This window comes from Folsomia candida, unplaced genomic scaffold (assembly GCF_002217175.1).
Source record: "Folsomia candida strain VU population unplaced genomic scaffold, ASM221717v1 Fcan01_Sc001, whole genome shotgun sequence".
Classification (NCBI taxonomy): Eukaryota; Metazoa; Arthropoda; class Collembola; order Entomobryomorpha; family Isotomidae; genus Folsomia; species Folsomia candida.
This window is the reverse complement of record NW_019091193.1, coordinates 23,466,334-23,481,200: the sequence shown is the minus strand read 5'-3', so window position 1 is coordinate 23,481,200 and position 14,867 is coordinate 23,466,334. Positions and strand designations below refer to the sequence as shown.

The window sequence follows — 14,867 nt, the reverse complement described above, 5'->3', positions numbered from 1 at the left end:
GGGTTCGGGTTCTTACTTCGGGTTTCGGGTTCGGATCGGGTTTGGGTCCTGCTTCGGATACGAAAATTTTGAACCCGAAACTTTCGGGTTCGGGTCCGAGAAATGTGATCCCAAAATTTCGGGTTCGGGTCGGGTTCGGGTTCCGACTAAGAACCCGAAACCCGAACCAACAAGAACTTTTTGCCACAACGAACACGAAAACATTAAAAAAGAAAATAAAGTGTTAACCAAACTTGCTACGACGGTTATGCTGCAGTAATTCATTAAATAATTCAAATTTTTAATTGTCGTAACTTCTTTTCACAAGTGTCTTCAATTAGTGTTATGGTTTGAATATTAAAATAAAATATATTTTTTATCAAAAATTTGCAAAATATTTAGCTTGAGCTTACTTTAATATTGGAAACTTGAAACTGAAAATCATTTTCAGTTTTCAACTGATTTAAAAATTTCTGAATGTCACGGAAAGCCATTATTCATGGTCGATTTTTTGAGATTGCATTATTATGGTCAAGGAATTAAGAGTTATGTACTTATGCAGAAATGTGCTTAATTATAATTCCTCGGTCATATTTACAGAAGTATTGTTTGTTTGAAACCTTCCAAAGAATTTTTAGCTAAAAAGCCAGTCACCCCTTAAAGTTAAAATATATTCGGGTTTTTCGGGTTCGGGTTTCGGATTTGATCCGCCAGTTCGGGTTCGGATCGTTGCAAACGGGTTTCGGGTTCTTCGGGTTCGGGTTGCCCTCAAGTTTCGGATCAGTGGCATCGGGTTCGGGTTCGGGTTTCGGATTTGCAAGAACCCGACCCGTGAGAAACACTAACCCATCTTCGAACTCGGTCGATGCCCAGATGCATGTCTGTATCAAATTTGGTAAAATTCAGCCTACTCCTTCGAGAGTTATGGAAAGACAGACAGACGGACAGGTCGATTACATAAGCCCTAGTCCGGGCTAAAAATTATATGCCAATCGTTCATTAGAGTCTGGCTTTTATGTAATAATGCCGTCTTAAAAGGCCCCGCAAAGTTGCTTGGAGTAGGTTTTACTAATAAGTAATTAATTCCCAAAGGAAAGTTGCAGTTGCAAAAGCGAGACCTAAAATGAATGAGAGAAACAATGTGGTAAAGTGTTTCATTCTCAAAGCCTGATTGTTCTCACTATTATTCTCGTAATTGTAAAAGTTTTGAAGTTGTTCGTAAAAGTGGGTTCCATTCACACTCGGAGACCATTGCTTGCCATTGCAGATAAAGTAGTCGACAGCATCTTTGGTCCATTTTTGAATCAACCCTGCTTCGAAGCAGGACATTCCAATAAAATTAAAAAGATTTTTAAATGCAAAGTTTTTTCTAAACGCAATGCTTGGGTAGGTGAGCACTATGTATTCCATGCTTTGGTACATTGTGACCTTGTGTTTATATGGAACGCTAAGATTTTTTGCAACAGCGACAGGTAAGCTAATGTCCCACCCAATACAGACGCTCGTGCGATCGTTGAATGAGCTTATGACGCAGTCGGAAGTGCTACTGGTTGGGACAATCCTCTTCCTCAAATCCTTGATCCAAGTCTGCTCACTTTTTCGGAAAAAATCATACCCAGAGATTCCGGATATGTCAAAGTACACGGAATACTGAGTAGCGTTGTGAAGTTGGAGAAATGTTACTGGTTTTCTCAAGGGTTCCGGGGTTGACAAAAATGACGCCAAGTTGCATTTATACCCCGTTCCAATGATAAGCACAAAGGCGACCCAGATGACGGCTATTGACTTTATGTGTTTTGGAAGGGGGAAAGATTGTTCGGTGGAAAGTCCAATCGTCCACAAAACAACGTCGAGGAAGCTTTCGCCATTAGCGTCATCATCTCTCAACTTCAACATGAGATAGATGCCCAAGGTCTGGAAGGTGAAAGCAATCCCGATAAATATCCAAACCTTGTAGTGAAGTGGGGTCAAAAGGGCAACGTTGCTGACGGACTTGAAAGGAACTGTTGATACAAAAATTAAATGGGACACTCCCATGGGAGTTGTGAAATCCGCAGCTTTCATTCGATTTTCAGTCACAGCGATCACAAGAGCAATATCACAAGCACCTTCTGTGATGTCGTTCATCATTCCAGACCAAGAACCATTGCCCAGTTTCACGCCCGTACTCTTCCCTTCTGATATTTCTAAACTGTAGGTAAAGTTGAACCTCAAGGCTCCAGATTCAAGCACTTTGTAATGATTACCACTAATTTCACCGTTGGTTTTCCTAAATGAATGGGGAGCAAAATCGTTGGCTGACACCAGAAAATGCATTCCATTGACATTATCAATTTCCTTGATTAGAATGCTCTCGCTTTGGTGCGATTGTTGTTCTGCCGTACGACCTGTAAAACGCAATAATACAGACGACCACGAGTTGAGAGTATGATCTATGTTCTGGTGGTGAAAATAACAAGGTGATAAAGAGGTGTTACTAATTAAGTTGTTTTGCTTAATCGGTCTAATAAATACCACAAAAATAAGCAAGATTAGCTGCCTCATTTTTGACAGAAAATTTTGATTGTGAAGAAAGAGAGATTTTTTAAAGAACTAACGCAACTTATTCATACAATGCCAAATACAGAGAGGATAAGTTATTCTTGGGGTTTCCGATAGTAGAATGTGCGCAACGCTTGGTTTATTTCTCCATTCATAGGTTTCAAAAGAAGGGTTGTTGCACTCCAATTAGCAGAAAATAATTTAATTCCAACATCGGGCTTTTACTCCTCTGACGGATTCAGAAGACATGATTAACTTCATGTTTTTATTTCCAGCTTTCGTTAGCATACAGCTTATAACTTCGTCAGGCAAGAATTACACTGAAACAAGGTTGGTCATTACGAAAATAAAAATTAATTGCCTTCCTTAATGCCTTGTATTATTGTCTATTATTATCGCAATTAAACTGAGCTGCTGGATTTGCTGTTGTAAGACGATTGTTACTGTTCTTCCAGAAGAAAGTCTTGTACTAAACGGTTGAATTTGTCAGAATATCTCAAATGCAAGTTATGTTTTCCACCTTCCCATTTAACCAGCCTAGGAAGAAATATTTTATTATTTGACATGACACGCACGTCACGTATTTTTATTACACGTACCTCGAGTTTTTAATATTTTTATTCAAGTACTCTCCATGTTTTGGGCTTACGAGACCATCATCAGACCCGTGTAATATTAAGGTTGAGCATTTAATTTTATCAAGACTTTTGGACACAAATTCTCCACCATGATTTGTATAAATCCTGGAAAAGACTTTCATCCATCCACCGAAATGTTTGTCGAAAAACTCGTCCCCATATTCGTCTACCAACATTTCCATCATCTTTCCTCCGCGATTTTTTCGTTGTTGAAAATCTGTGAGTATTATAAAACCAGCATTGTTATACGAATACATATATTTTACTGTAATACTATTTTAACATCATTTCACATTCATAAATTTTGGTGTCATGTTCATCCACATATGCGAATGTTCCCCAAACGACTAATTTTCTAATAGTTTCAGGATGTTTGATGGCAGCCAGTAGCGCACTACAACCACCTCCACTCCATCCCATAACTGAATATTTTGGAAAGCCAAGTTTCTTCGATAATGCAATAAAATACAAATTTATAGCTCGCCAAAAAATGTAAACCATTTTTACACACCTTCATGAATTCAATCATAATTTCTGCATCTTCGACAAGGGAGTTGTCATTCAAATTCCTTTCTGGAGGTGCACTATATGCATATCCAGGCTGGTCCCATGTCACAAAAGTAAATTTTTCCCGATCAAAGTTTTGGATCTGTGAAACCGTGTGGATCTTCATATTTCCTGATGAAATAGTTTCAAGAACAAGTGGAAATGAAACAAGATATTATTTACATGCATACATGGACCAACAACAAGATCAATTACAAACGAATATTTCTGTTCTTACCCAAAATTCCAGGCAAACAGAATACTACATGAGGACCTTGTCCAACTTTTACATATCTTATTGGGTATCCACTCAAGTTTATGGTATTATGTCGTTGATCTGCATTTGTTTGTATTCCTCTAACTTTAGCTAGTAAATATTTATTTCTAATTGTGCAATAATTACCAAATTTCGATTGGGTAATAAATAACTTTTTTAAATGATTGTAACACATGTTGTTAGTTTACTATTTTCCTGTATCTTACTCACGTAACGTAGGATTAGTGCATAAAAAACGGTACAGAATGACATTGAAGGTCATCGGCCCAGTGTGGTATGTGGTGCAGTGCATATCTATGTAACGCAACAAGCTACATAGGTGCAAGTGTCAGATCTATTCAGCGTTGGATAATTGATTTTGCTGATACATTAATGTATCAGCAAAATCATAGGCATCAATGTATTCAATCGGGTATTTCTTTAATGCATACCTGCACACACAAATGTATGCGCATTTTGATTGTATAAGCAGGTTTCAGCTTAATTTACTTGATATGATTTTTTACAAAATAAAACAATGAGAATTTTACTCCAAATTTATATGATCATGCAGAAAATACATAATAATTACATGCGGTGGTTTAACATTCACTTGTACCAAGTTAGTACAAGTAACCCACAATAATACTTTTGACAATTCATGCAGTGGTTCAGATTTGGCAGACTTCGTGTTTCTTTTCCACTTTCTCTTTCCAGACATGTAAATATACATTGTCTAAAACTTTCACCAAATTGGTGGGTCACTTTATGACATGGAAAACACCAATTCCAGAAAATTTTGCACCCAGTTTAGTTGTAACTCTACTTTGTAAATAAACTGCATTTCATGTTTGACTGGCATTTAGCATGATTAGAGTAATTTGGGGCACGCGAAATTCGTTTTATGATTTGACGAGACCAGATACATATGTATTCATATAAATATGCATATCTATATGATTACTTGTATAGCACTGCATTACATAATGCGTATTTGTACTAACTCGTCCAGTATTTACTGGAGACGGGGAAAGTTCACTCAGTCCAAGAGTCTCATGCCACATTTGTACTTGCATAACGATGAACTACATGGGCTCCGTTCTTTGAAAGCAGACATAGTATCACGCTGAATTCCAAGGAAGACAAACGCCAAACTTCATCTCCTTGACGGACCCACATCCATAAATCACTAAACCAGCAAGATCACGTTCCCCACATTCTCAAAATGTCATTGGAAGAGCAATTCAAAGGAAGATCAGTTTTGATCACTGGAGCAGGAAAAGGCAAACTCGATTAATTAAAGTCAATTAAAGCAATTTGAGCTGGTATAATTGTGAGCATCTTTTGGTCGTTCCGTAGGAATCGGAAGGGCTTTGGCAATAAGACTCGGGAATACGTACGGGGCAACCGTATACGCCTTGTCAAGGACTCAGGAAGACCTTGATGCTCTGAAGGAAGAATGCCCCCACGTGAAACCCGTGTGTGTCAATCTGTTGGATTGGAATGCCACCCGAGAAGCCCTCCAGGGACTGGACCCTGTCGACTGTCTCATCAACAATGCTGCCATAGGAGGAATGCAACCATTCTTGGAAATTACTTCGGATGCTTTTGACGAGTAAGTTTTCACCGTTTCCGGAATTCTCGTTCTAGCGTTGTGGATATATTTGTGTATTTACGAGTATGCAGACACGTATTGACCAAGCTATTTCTGATCACATCACATGTCTCAATGCACAAGATTAAGATTAGTCATTGCAATTGGATTATTGTTCTTCAGAGTTATTGGCACAAACTTGAAGGCAGCTGTCAACGTATCGCAAGTCATTTGCAAGAAAATGATTGACGCTGGAAATGGCGGATCTATTGTTAACGTCACTTCAATCGTAAGTGTTCCAAGAATAGTTGCGCCCAACCCCATGACTAGAAATACTTTTCAATGGAATGTGCTGCGTCTGTTACATGTCGTATTATTTTCTAAGTCTGTATCAATGATATGCATGCACTGCATATTTTTAGGCCGGCAAACGGTCCTTGGCAAATTACTCGGTCTTCTGCACCTCTAAAGCTGGCTTGGATATGCTGACAAAAACCATGGCTGTGGAATTAGGGCAGCACAAGATTCGCGTAAACTCGGTAAGTTTGGGCTGTGTGTGGACCCCAGCTTTTGAGAAGTTTGTAAACTTGTTTGGAGGACCTGCAAACTTGGATGCGATTTTGGCAAGTGTAAAAGCACGAACTCCGTTGGGAGATCCAATACTTCCGATGGACGACGTGGTAAATACAATACTTTTCGTCTTGTCAAATGCGAGCAGCATGATGACAGGCGAAAATGTAATAGTTGATGGGGGATTTTGTGCTACATGAGCAAATCATAAGATCAATAATATTCCTACTCTTTTATGCTCTGCTATTTATTTATGTTCCTAAAATGTCTGTGACACTTGCTATCCCGAATTTTGCCGTCAAATGTAATTAACTGTCAACATTGTACACACAGACAGTGACGCTACCACGGAGCTTTTTACTTCCACTTTCACAAATTAAAATATTCTCTCCTAATAAAGTCCAACTTGTGTATGTAACATGCTCCACAATACTCATAGCCGATGCTTTAAAACATCTTTTCACAGAAAAGCCATTTAAGATCAACCAGTTTCACGTGTTTTAAATCACCAAAATAATTAACAATAACTATGAAGCTTGTTAAAATGCTTAAATTACAACATGTTATAATTACAATTATAATGGTGTTGCACCATGCAGCAGCAGATTGTTTTCTGAATAAAAAAACACATTTTGAATCAACCATATTTCAATCTATTCGTGAAATAGAACTTAAAACTCAAACGTTTTGTGAAAATCAAGTTTTAATTCCACAAACCAACAAGAATGGTTCTGATTTAATTGACTGTTGGGCTGTGATTGTTACCGCTTTCTCCGCACCAAAATTCGTTTTCAGCCTTACTCATAAATTAAATTATGGGACCAGAAAAACTGACAAGTTAGTTGCATACCCAGCAAAGACTTTCTCTTTTTGTCGCAACATTCTTGTGCCACTTTCTCCTGGATTCACGCAGAATGGTTTTGAGGAAATCGCGGATCGTGCATCTGATTTCGGAAAAATTAATCGTGACCGGTACATCTTTATTCATATGGGACACAATTTAAGACAAACTCCATTGACTGCCATAAAATCTACTTTAGGAAACATTTTGTTTAAATATATAATCGTTGTGATGAAAAATGAGACATTGTGGGATGTGAAAGCAGGAGGACAGTACATGTCATATTTTCAGAAAATGTTTGACGGACATGTTGTGGCTTCCGCTGTTTCAACTACTGCGCCAGTTTTATCTCTGAAATTATTTAATCTGCAGGGACGTCATTTGACTGTCGTGTCCTCAAACCTTCCTCCATATCTTTGGCGTGACAAGAGGACGGGCCAGTTGCATGGAGCTCATTATCAGCTTTTACGAGCCATCTCTACCACACATAATTGCTCCTTTACTTTCAAAACAGGGGGACACATACCAACTGGGATAAAATTACCAAATGGGAGTTGGACGGGAATGATGGGTGGCATAGTTCATGGAGACGCTGACCTGGCTGCGATGATGGGAATCAATCAAATTCGCTACGAGGCAGCCGAGTTTACCCAATTTTTGCATCAGGACGTCATGAAGTTTGGAATTGCTCATCCAAAGTTGCTGGTGAAATGGGACGCACTGTTTTCTCCATTCAAACTCACCTTGTGGATTTTGATTACATTCACATTCGTAATTTTTGTGCCTTTGTTTTACTTTCACTTATTTTATTATCAAACTATGAACAGCGTAAAAATTGGTTCAATAAGGAAACGAGGAAATTCTGTCAGTTCATTACTGTACATTTCTGTTATGATTCCTTTCGGATTAGCAATCGAACAAGGAGTGGTCGTTCTGAAAAAGCCACAAAATATTCGCTTTATTGCCATTTTATGGTTAATTTTCACTCTAATTACTGGAATTGCATACAAGAGTCATTTGGTTGGGTTTTTATCGTTTCCCAATTCAGAAAATATTCCCAGGTCGTTTCATGATTTGTATCTCAGGACGGGCTACACTCTCGTGTTTAATTATCTGGGGGGAGCAGGTTTCATTCTGTTCAATTATTCAACCTCGGAAGTTTACAAGAGTTTAACACGACGGTTCGTTCACCAGCGATCGTCCGATAAGTGTATCGTTCAGGCTGCAATGGACCAGAAAACCGTGTGCATTGGATGGAATTTAGTGCTGAATAACGCAATGTCAAACAATTTAACCTTATTCCCCCAATTTGATCCCATATTATTCTCCACGGATATTGCAGGTTATGCGTATGTCGGAGTTGCACTGCGAAAAAACTCCATTTACACAGAAACTTTTACTCGGATCACTTCTGAGATGCGAGATGCAGGACTTATGCAAAAGTGGCTGAAAGATATTTCTGACGAGGATAAAAAAGTTGGAAAAGAATGGTTTTCAAATCAGCGTGACAGTCCAGTTTACAAGCACATGAAAAACACTTTGAACGTAATGCAGAACAAGGAAAATCATGCAAATCCCTTGAACCTTCAAAATGTATCCTGTGTGCTGTTAATATTTTTATTTGGAATAATTACTAGCTGCCTCGCTGTCTTGGTGGAATTGTTTTACCCGAAATACATCAAGGATACCAAACTTTTTACTTCACGAATGTAGCATTAACCCAATCACTTATATTTTTATGTATATATGTAGAAATAGGCCAATTAATTAGCATGTTTGTAACACTATTTGTATGTATGCTTGTAACACAGGCTTAGAAATGTTTAGCAATATATTTTAATCATAAAAAATGAATGGAAGTTTGAAGAATACGTAAATCTGGTGACACAATCAACTCAAGTATGCCACGCCCCCGAATCAAAGATATAATTACATATCTCCATAAGTACTGTTCAACAAGATATATTTTTATCTGTAAGCGTTGTTGACCATCCATTATGTAATACACATTACTGATGTGTGTAATACATGATGCATACATCATATTGCTCGTCTCAAATGCATTTATAATTTGATGAAGAAGATAACCTTGAGTGAAACATGTGGGTCAGTCTAACAAATCTCAATTTATGTTTTTAGTAGTGGGTATCTTGTACTGAATGTGTCACAGTGACCGTTGTTTAATTCCTCATTTGTCAAAGGAGTCTAATTAGTTGGTAAATTAAACTAAAGGAATATTCATGAGATGGAGTCATACTGGAATAGGAAGACATTTTGCCTTGTGACCGGTGCGAGTCGGGGAATTGGTCGCTGCATTGCACAGGAATTCGCCAAGAAAGTTGGACCAGGGTCTGTATTCCTTCTGCTTGCAAGGTCTCTCTCAGGCCTGGAAAGCTGTCGAGAGGAAATTCTCAGACATCGGAACAGTGATATTTTTGTGTCAGTGGCTGGAGTTGATTTAGCACAGCCAAATGGAGCCGAATATCAAGTACTTATCAAATCTGCCATGGAACAAGGAGGAAGAACTATGGCTGAATTTGACCATGTCATGATCGTTCAAAACGCAGCGAGTCTGGGAATCATGTCCGGTCTGCAAGTAGCAGAGATGGATGATTTGAAAGAAATTCAGACTTACTATGCCTTCAACTTGGATTCATTCATCATATTGAACTCTTCCTTCCTCAAAGTTTTTCCAGAATCTTCCACCCAGTGCAGAAGTGTGGTCCACATTAGTTCTGATGGCGCCTTGGAGCCATTCAAGACTTGGTACGTTGCATAATTAGATAATGATAAGCACTTTACTGCTGAGCTCTTTTGATGTTCGGCTGACAAAGAGCGATGAATGTGATATTCCATGTCTCAATGTGAAAGCATACTGTTATGCATTATTTATTCAAGGGGATTGTATTGTGCTGCCAAAGCTGCGAGGGACATGTTGCTGAAGTCGCTGGCCTTGGAGTCGGGGGTTCATGCCCTTAATTGGGCCCCTGGTTGTGTCAACACTGACATTTACGAAGAAGCCGTCAAATACACTGCGGATCCCGACTTGGCCAGATTTTTCGAAGAAAGTAGGAAGGCTGGGAAAGTTTTGTCGTGCGAGCAAACTGTGACAAAGTTAATGAAGGTGTTGGCCAGCAAACAGTTCATTAAAGGGGAGCATGTAGGCTATCACGAAATTCCGGATGTATCAAACCTGTGGAATTGATGTTATTAAAAAAATTACTGGGATTAAATAAAATTGGTTGTTTAATATCTGCACGCTGAATCTATGTACAATTCCAATATTTTTTATTAACACATTTAGAAACTATACGCATAAATTATATAGCTTCTGCATAAAGTCATAGTTCTGGTTAAATCACTATTTGCGAAAAAGCATAAATAGAAGTGGTGCATTCAATCATCGATCGTACTTTTTAGTTTGCAAGAATGCAAATTCTTTAAGAGATCCTCGCAACCTATTAAAAATGACTCTGCTTCTGAGGATCGGACTTTCTTGCATTTTACTGCTTCAAAGCTTGGTGAGTTACTCTTTTAAATTTATCACAAGTCATATCTTAAAAATATTCATGAATGTGAAGTCAGTCAACGAATGGTATTTCTCATGAAATAATTGTTAATATAGACCGCTGTTTACGGTGCAGCGGCACTTGACGAAAAATGCCTTGACATGGTTCAGGAATTGATGTCCTCTCAATTGGGACACATTGTCCCCTGCATAAATGAGCTGGGACTCACTACCCCAAAGGAAAGGGGGGCCAACTACAATGTAAATTGATTAATATGTTTAAACCCTTTAATTCTCGCCTGGAAATATTTCTAATGATTGGTATACAAATTTTAAGTGCATCATGAAGTGTGTCCTCGCACGAGCAGAAACGGTACGATCACTGATAATTAGTTTGATACATGTAGTGATTGATTTCATAATTGTTTTCAGCTAACACCTGAAGGTCGGATAAGTGTTATGCGGGCTGTATCATTTATTTTGGAGAAAATTCCGAACGAGTACATTGAGAAAGCTCTCACTGAAATTGCTAAATGCCAAGAATATGCAAGTAAGCTTGTCATTGATTATCAGTTGACGGAATGATTCGCGTATGGTGGATGATTATATGCAACTAATAAATTGCCTGATGATTACAGACATTGACGTTGGAGACCCGAATGACAAAGGGTGCACAAAAATGAGGCCTTTAGTTGCTTGTGGGATTGACTTTATCTTCAATGTAAGTAATAAATAATGCGATTCAAAAGCAATTAACAAGCTACAATTATCCTTGTTTTTCAGATTTGCAAGGTGTAGTGCAATGTATAATGTTTTAAATTTCAACAATTCACTCTCATTCTTCGTGATCACTGTTAAAACTGATGGCAATAAATAAATAAAATATTATTAATATCCGAGTCAAATAAGCATATTATTGTTCAACTCATTGAACTCATTCGCTCAGTCGCTTTAAAGCTTTAAAGGAAATCATGAATTTATTTCTCACGAAAATGCACAAGCTCAATTGTAATTTTTTATTTATTTGTGCATCCCACTTTAAATTTATGTGCAATAACCAACGAGTATGTAATCCAAAAATAAATGAATCGGCGTCCAACTACGGATCTTGCATTTTTAAATGTCATGTACATCTTTTCCTATGGTCGGATATTTATGTATTTATTAATGGTAGCCATCAATTCATCAATACTTTACAAAATGCTTATACATATTCTTCAACAGATCTTCATACCCGCATTTTGCCTACATTTTCAGAAACCAGAGATAATTTCATATGTATGTCCCGAATTTTCGAAATTGTTTGTATAAAATGACTCATAAATTAATAACCCTTACACGCATATTTTGACATTTATTAAGTAATTATAGGAAGAGCGAAAAAAATGCCGTCAAGAATTACTGGAGAATTATAGGCTTCGCATGTTGCACAGATAAGCATTATTATCAGACTACCTATTTGATGTATTATTTATCGCTTTAGTTTTGGGGTAAATACATTTGGGTAATTTGAAAATGATGAATGACTGCGTCCCCTCTCAAATTATGCTCATGCAATCTCGGAAAAGTTATAAATATGACCAAGCTCAACTGTTGAGAGCAAAATTGAACGCAGTCGTGAGAATTTATACATTTTAATATTTTGTCATAGATCAGATAAATCAGATACAATGAATTTTAGGTGTATTTTCACAGCTTTGTTCTTGGTAGCTTCTTCAACTTTGGTGGTGAGTACGTCGCAGCAAATTATTTGCATAAATATCTTTAGCTTAATATTTACAATTGAATTAAAAATCCCGAAATTTTGACAGAGACAAACAAATGCTGACGAATGCAAAGATTTTCTCAAGACGATGCTCATGGATCAAATGAAGCATGTCGTTCCATGCATTACCGGCCTTGGCCTTTCGAAACCTCACGAAAAGAAGGAGAAAGTTTTTGTAAGTTTTTTTTACTAGTCGCTTAATTTTCAAATATTTAATTTGAATGTCATAAAATGTTTTCAGTGTATTATGAAATGCGTTCTGCAAAAGGCACAAATGGTAAAATTTTATACTTAGAACCGTCAGAAACGTAATGACATTCCTTAATTGAAATCGGTCTTTGCGCAGCTTGGAGCTGATGGAAATGTAGATTTCGATTTGGTCAATAAGCTTTTGGATGGAATTCCAGCCTCATTGAAGGACAAAGCCAACAACATTTTTTCAGAGTGTGGACATCTTGCTGGTCAGTTAATTGGCATGAATATTTTTTACCGTTTACCTTTTTAATACATTTTTTTATAAAAATGATTCTAGCTGATCTTGATCCAAATCAACCAAACTGCGACAGTTATGCACCTCTTCTTACTTGTGTCACTGATATTGGGGCAAAGGTAAATTGCGTTATTGATTTTATGATGGTATCGAGGAGGTGTTACATTATACAATTTCGTTTTACAGATGTGCTAAGCCCCCCCCCCCATTTTCCTATTTGCATATAAATTTGGGTCCTGGCTCAATATTGGTCATAAAAATAAAAATAAAATTGTCATATTTCTTCATCCGAAAATAATAAATAAACAAATTGAAACAACAAATAAATAACGTATTTTTACTCATTTCATTCACCAATTTTGTGTTTAAATGCAGAAAGAAAATGAAAGGATATGTAAGTATGGACAATTAGTTAATACAAAGAACAAAAAGATCTATAGTACATTTGTCTAGCTCATATACTTTTACTATTTGCATACTTATTTAAACTGTTTACATATTACCAATATTGCGTTGCGTATCCGAAACATTCATCAGGCATAAATTTCTTTGCACCTTATCCACGCAGTAATAACTCTGTATTCAATGTTTCACTATGTATTTAACTATATTTCTAAATCATGGAATCCTTAATACGTGGCATCACCTCCAGAATTAATACGCTAATTAAGCTTTAAGGAGGCTCAAATGAAGTCATTCCATTTTTCTACGGAAGTAAATAATTTCATTGAGTGATGAAGGAGGATGCCGACACGTGGAGCGTAAATCATCATCTTTTGCAAATTAAACGCCTTATTTCACAATTCCGGAAATTGCCAAAATTAAAAAAATTACAGGTTTCACAAATAACTGCGCATACTTTTCGGCATCATATAATTTTGTACCTCAATTAAAAGCCTGAAAATGCATAAATATAACCCAAACAAGTGCTCAGTTTGCTTTTATATTGCTATTTCGTCCAACGGATTATGAACGTTTTTTTACTTGCGACGAAATGATGAAGTTTTTAAATTACAGTATTTTCATCTTTATTCTAACAGCTATTGTAAGTTCCAATACTTATTCTTAGTCTGTGCATTGAAGCTATTTTTTAATCTCCGTTGCTCAATATATCAATTTGTATTCAATCTCCGCATACTTGGTTTTATGTACAGAAAGATGTTCAAAGTGAAGAGAAAGCCTGCAAGACTGCAGTGTCGGACATGTTGAAGTACCAGATGCAGTCTATCACGAAATGCACCAAGGAACTGGGATTCAAAGGCAAAGAAAAGACCGAGAAGATGAATGTAAGCCATTGTGTCTCACCATTTACCAATTAAGACCGATTTAAGTTATTAATCGTTTTCAGTGCATCATGAAATGCGTCCTCATCGCCAGTGGGGCGATCAAGCCTGATGGGAAGGTTGAGATCGAGAGTGCCTTAGGATTCGTGCTCGAGTACATCCCCGTCGAGTTCTTGGTGAGAAAATTGATCATTTCTTCATTTTCATTTGCTATCCATGATTTTTCCATCACTTTTTATGATGTCGATGTGAATATTTTGTGCCCAATATTTTACAGGAAAAGGCACTTAAAGGTTCCATGAAATGCCAGCGCTTTATGGGTAAAAAATCGCTTTATGAGAAAGTCGATAAAGTTTATCGGATAAACATAGTGCTAAAAAATATTTCTTATTTTTCTGCCAGATTCTTTGGACCCAAATGAGCCCACCTGCAAATCCTATGAGCCCTTGGTAAAATGCCTAACGGGTTTTATAATGAGCGTAAGTACACCCACAGATCCAACCTTAAATAAACATGAGGGTTTATTATACACCACTATTTCATGGATATGTCACTTTATTTGCAGTTATGCAGCAAGTAATGGGAGCAGACTCTGTCCGTCAGAGTAATTAAATCAGCTAGGACTCAACTTGTCAGGCTAAAATTGTTATAAATGCTTTCGGAATGAAATTTGTTATCGAAATAAATCACTCAAAACTTGAGCTACGTATATTTCTTTTATTGCGCTTGGCGTGTTGACAGCATGATTGTGTCTGAAACTCATACGAAATTACATCATCAGCTTTATGTGAAAATATTTAGAGCACGTTATGCGCACGAATATATGTCCATGGTCAAATCAATGAGCATACATAGT

At 37.2% G+C, this 14,867-nt stretch overlaps 7 protein-coding genes across 7 annotated transcripts; 5 read left to right on the top strand and 2 right to left on the bottom strand.

Moving 5' to 3' along the window:
- Positions 1 to 1,047: 1,047 nt before the first annotated feature.
- On the bottom strand, positions 1,048 to 2,769 carry LOC110844724. The gene is made up of 2 exons (XM_022091002.1): positions 2,733 to 2,769; positions 1,048 to 2,366 (listed from the first exon to the last, which is right to left on the bottom strand). The coding sequence occupies exons 1-2, from the start codon at positions 2,767 to 2,769 to the stop codon at positions 1,048 to 1,050; spliced, it is 1,356 nt and encodes a 451-aa protein (XP_021946694.1).
- LOC110863655 (valacyclovir hydrolase) lies at positions 2,740 to 4,298 on the bottom strand. Its single transcript, XM_022113010.2, has 5 exons — positions 3,943 to 4,298; positions 3,670 to 3,836; positions 3,452 to 3,605; positions 3,120 to 3,375; positions 2,740 to 3,057 (listed from the first exon to the last, which is right to left on the bottom strand). The coding sequence occupies exons 1-5, from the start codon at positions 4,154 to 4,156 to the stop codon at positions 2,961 to 2,963; spliced, it is 888 nt and encodes a 295-aa protein (XP_021968702.1). The 5' UTR covers positions 4,157 to 4,298; the 3' UTR covers positions 2,740 to 2,960.
- Positions 4,299 to 4,993: 695 nt separating this feature from the next.
- On the top strand, positions 4,994 to 6,770 carry LOC110863538 (L-xylulose reductase). Its single transcript, XM_022112879.2, has 4 exons — positions 4,994 to 5,243; positions 5,320 to 5,575; positions 5,738 to 5,843; positions 5,977 to 6,770. Exons 1-4 carry the CDS (start codon positions 5,186 to 5,188, stop codon positions 6,322 to 6,324), a joined length of 768 nt encoding a protein of 255 aa, XP_021968571.1. The 5' UTR covers positions 4,994 to 5,185; the 3' UTR covers positions 6,325 to 6,770.
- A 2,281-nt stretch (positions 6,771 to 9,051) lies between these two features.
- Positions 9,052 to 10,230, top strand: LOC110863138 (sepiapterin reductase). The gene is made up of 2 exons (XM_022112386.2): positions 9,052 to 9,731; positions 9,864 to 10,230. Exons 1-2 carry the CDS (start codon positions 9,211 to 9,213, stop codon positions 10,168 to 10,170), a joined length of 828 nt encoding a protein of 275 aa, XP_021968078.1. The 5' UTR covers positions 9,052 to 9,210; the 3' UTR covers positions 10,171 to 10,230.
- Positions 10,231 to 10,328: 98 nt separating this feature from the next.
- On the top strand, positions 10,329 to 11,372 carry LOC110842085. The gene is made up of 6 exons (XM_022087796.2): positions 10,329 to 10,486; positions 10,591 to 10,734; positions 10,811 to 10,846; positions 10,906 to 11,023; positions 11,112 to 11,194; positions 11,257 to 11,372. The coding sequence occupies exons 1-6, from the start codon at positions 10,433 to 10,435 to the stop codon at positions 11,269 to 11,271; spliced, it is 450 nt and encodes a 149-aa protein (XP_021943488.1). The 5' UTR covers positions 10,329 to 10,432; the 3' UTR covers positions 11,272 to 11,372.
- A 686-nt stretch (positions 11,373 to 12,058) lies between these two features.
- Positions 12,059 to 13,051, top strand: LOC110842101. The gene is made up of 6 exons (XM_022087814.2): positions 12,059 to 12,200; positions 12,285 to 12,413; positions 12,480 to 12,515; positions 12,585 to 12,699; positions 12,771 to 12,847; positions 12,915 to 13,051. Exons 1-6 carry the CDS (start codon positions 12,144 to 12,146, stop codon positions 12,921 to 12,923), a joined length of 423 nt encoding a protein of 140 aa, XP_021943506.1. The 5' UTR covers positions 12,059 to 12,143; the 3' UTR covers positions 12,924 to 13,051.
- A 587-nt stretch (positions 13,052 to 13,638) lies between these two features.
- Positions 13,639 to 14,712, top strand: LOC110842098. The gene is made up of 6 exons (XM_022087812.2): positions 13,639 to 13,773; positions 13,883 to 14,014; positions 14,077 to 14,187; positions 14,289 to 14,331; positions 14,414 to 14,490; positions 14,577 to 14,712. Exons 1-6 carry the CDS (start codon positions 13,723 to 13,725, stop codon positions 14,589 to 14,591), a joined length of 429 nt encoding a protein of 142 aa, XP_021943504.1. The 5' UTR covers positions 13,639 to 13,722; the 3' UTR covers positions 14,592 to 14,712.
- The last annotated feature ends 155 nt before the right edge of the window (positions 14,713 to 14,867 follow it).

Coding starts and splice junctions, on each gene's coding strand:
- LOC110863138 (XM_022112386.2), top strand. CDS start 9,211: ATGGAGTCATACTGGAATAGGAAGACATTTTGCCTTGTGACCGGTGCG. Junction 9,732..9,863: donor TTGGAGCCATTCAAGACTTG/GTACGTTGCATA, acceptor TATTTATTCAAG/GGGATTGTATTGTGCTGCCA.
- LOC110844724 (XM_022091002.1), bottom strand. CDS start 2,769: ATGTCTTCTGAATCCGTCAGAGGAGTAAAAGCCCGAT. Junction 2,367..2,732: donor CAGAGGAGTAAAAGCCCGAT/GTTGGAATTAAA, acceptor TGCGTTTTACAG/GTCGTACGGCAGAACAACAA.
- LOC110863655 (XM_022113010.2), bottom strand. CDS start 4,156: ATGTGTTACAATCATTTAAAAAAGTTATTTATTACCCAATCGAAATTT. Junction 3,606..3,669: donor TTATGATTGAATTCATGAAG/GTGTGTAAAAAT, acceptor GCATTATCGAAG/AAACTTGGCTTTCCAAAATA. Junction 3,058..3,119: donor AAAAATATTAAAAACTCGAG/GTACGTGTAATA, acceptor ATTTCTTCCTAG/GCTGGTTAAATGGGAAGGTG.
- LOC110842085 (XM_022087796.2), top strand. CDS start 10,433: ATGACTCTGCTTCTGAGGATCGGACTTTCTTGCATTTTACTGCTTCAA. Junction 10,487..10,590: donor TTTTACTGCTTCAAAGCTTG/GTGAGTTACTCT, acceptor TTGTTAATATAG/ACCGCTGTTTACGGTGCAGC. Junction 11,024..11,111: donor TAAATGCCAAGAATATGCAA/GTAAGCTTGTCA, acceptor TGATGATTACAG/ACATTGACGTTGGAGACCCG.
- LOC110842098 (XM_022087812.2), top strand. CDS start 13,723: ATGATGAAGTTTTTAAATTACAGTATTTTCATCTTTATTCTAACAGCT. Junction 13,774..13,882: donor TCTTTATTCTAACAGCTATT/GTAAGTTCCAAT, acceptor TTTTATGTACAG/AAAGATGTTCAAAGTGAAGA. Junction 14,332..14,413: donor GAAATGCCAGCGCTTTATGG/GTAAAAAATCGC, acceptor TTTTTCTGCCAG/ATTCTTTGGACCCAAATGAG.
- LOC110863538 (XM_022112879.2), top strand. CDS start 5,186: ATGTCATTGGAAGAGCAATTCAAAGGAAGATCAGTTTTGATCACTGGA. Junction 5,244..5,319: donor GATCACTGGAGCAGGAAAAG/GCAAACTCGATT, acceptor GTCGTTCCGTAG/GAATCGGAAGGGCTTTGGCA. Junction 5,844..5,976: donor TTGTTAACGTCACTTCAATC/GTAAGTGTTCCA, acceptor GCATATTTTTAG/GCCGGCAAACGGTCCTTGGC.
- LOC110842101 (XM_022087814.2), top strand. CDS start 12,144: ATGAATTTTAGGTGTATTTTCACAGCTTTGTTCTTGGTAGCTTCTTCA. Junction 12,414..12,479: donor AAAAGAAGGAGAAAGTTTTT/GTAAGTTTTTTT, acceptor AAATGTTTTCAG/TGTATTATGAAATGCGTTCT. Junction 12,516..12,584: donor TTCTGCAAAAGGCACAAATG/GTAAAATTTTAT, acceptor GTCTTTGCGCAG/CTTGGAGCTGATGGAAATGT.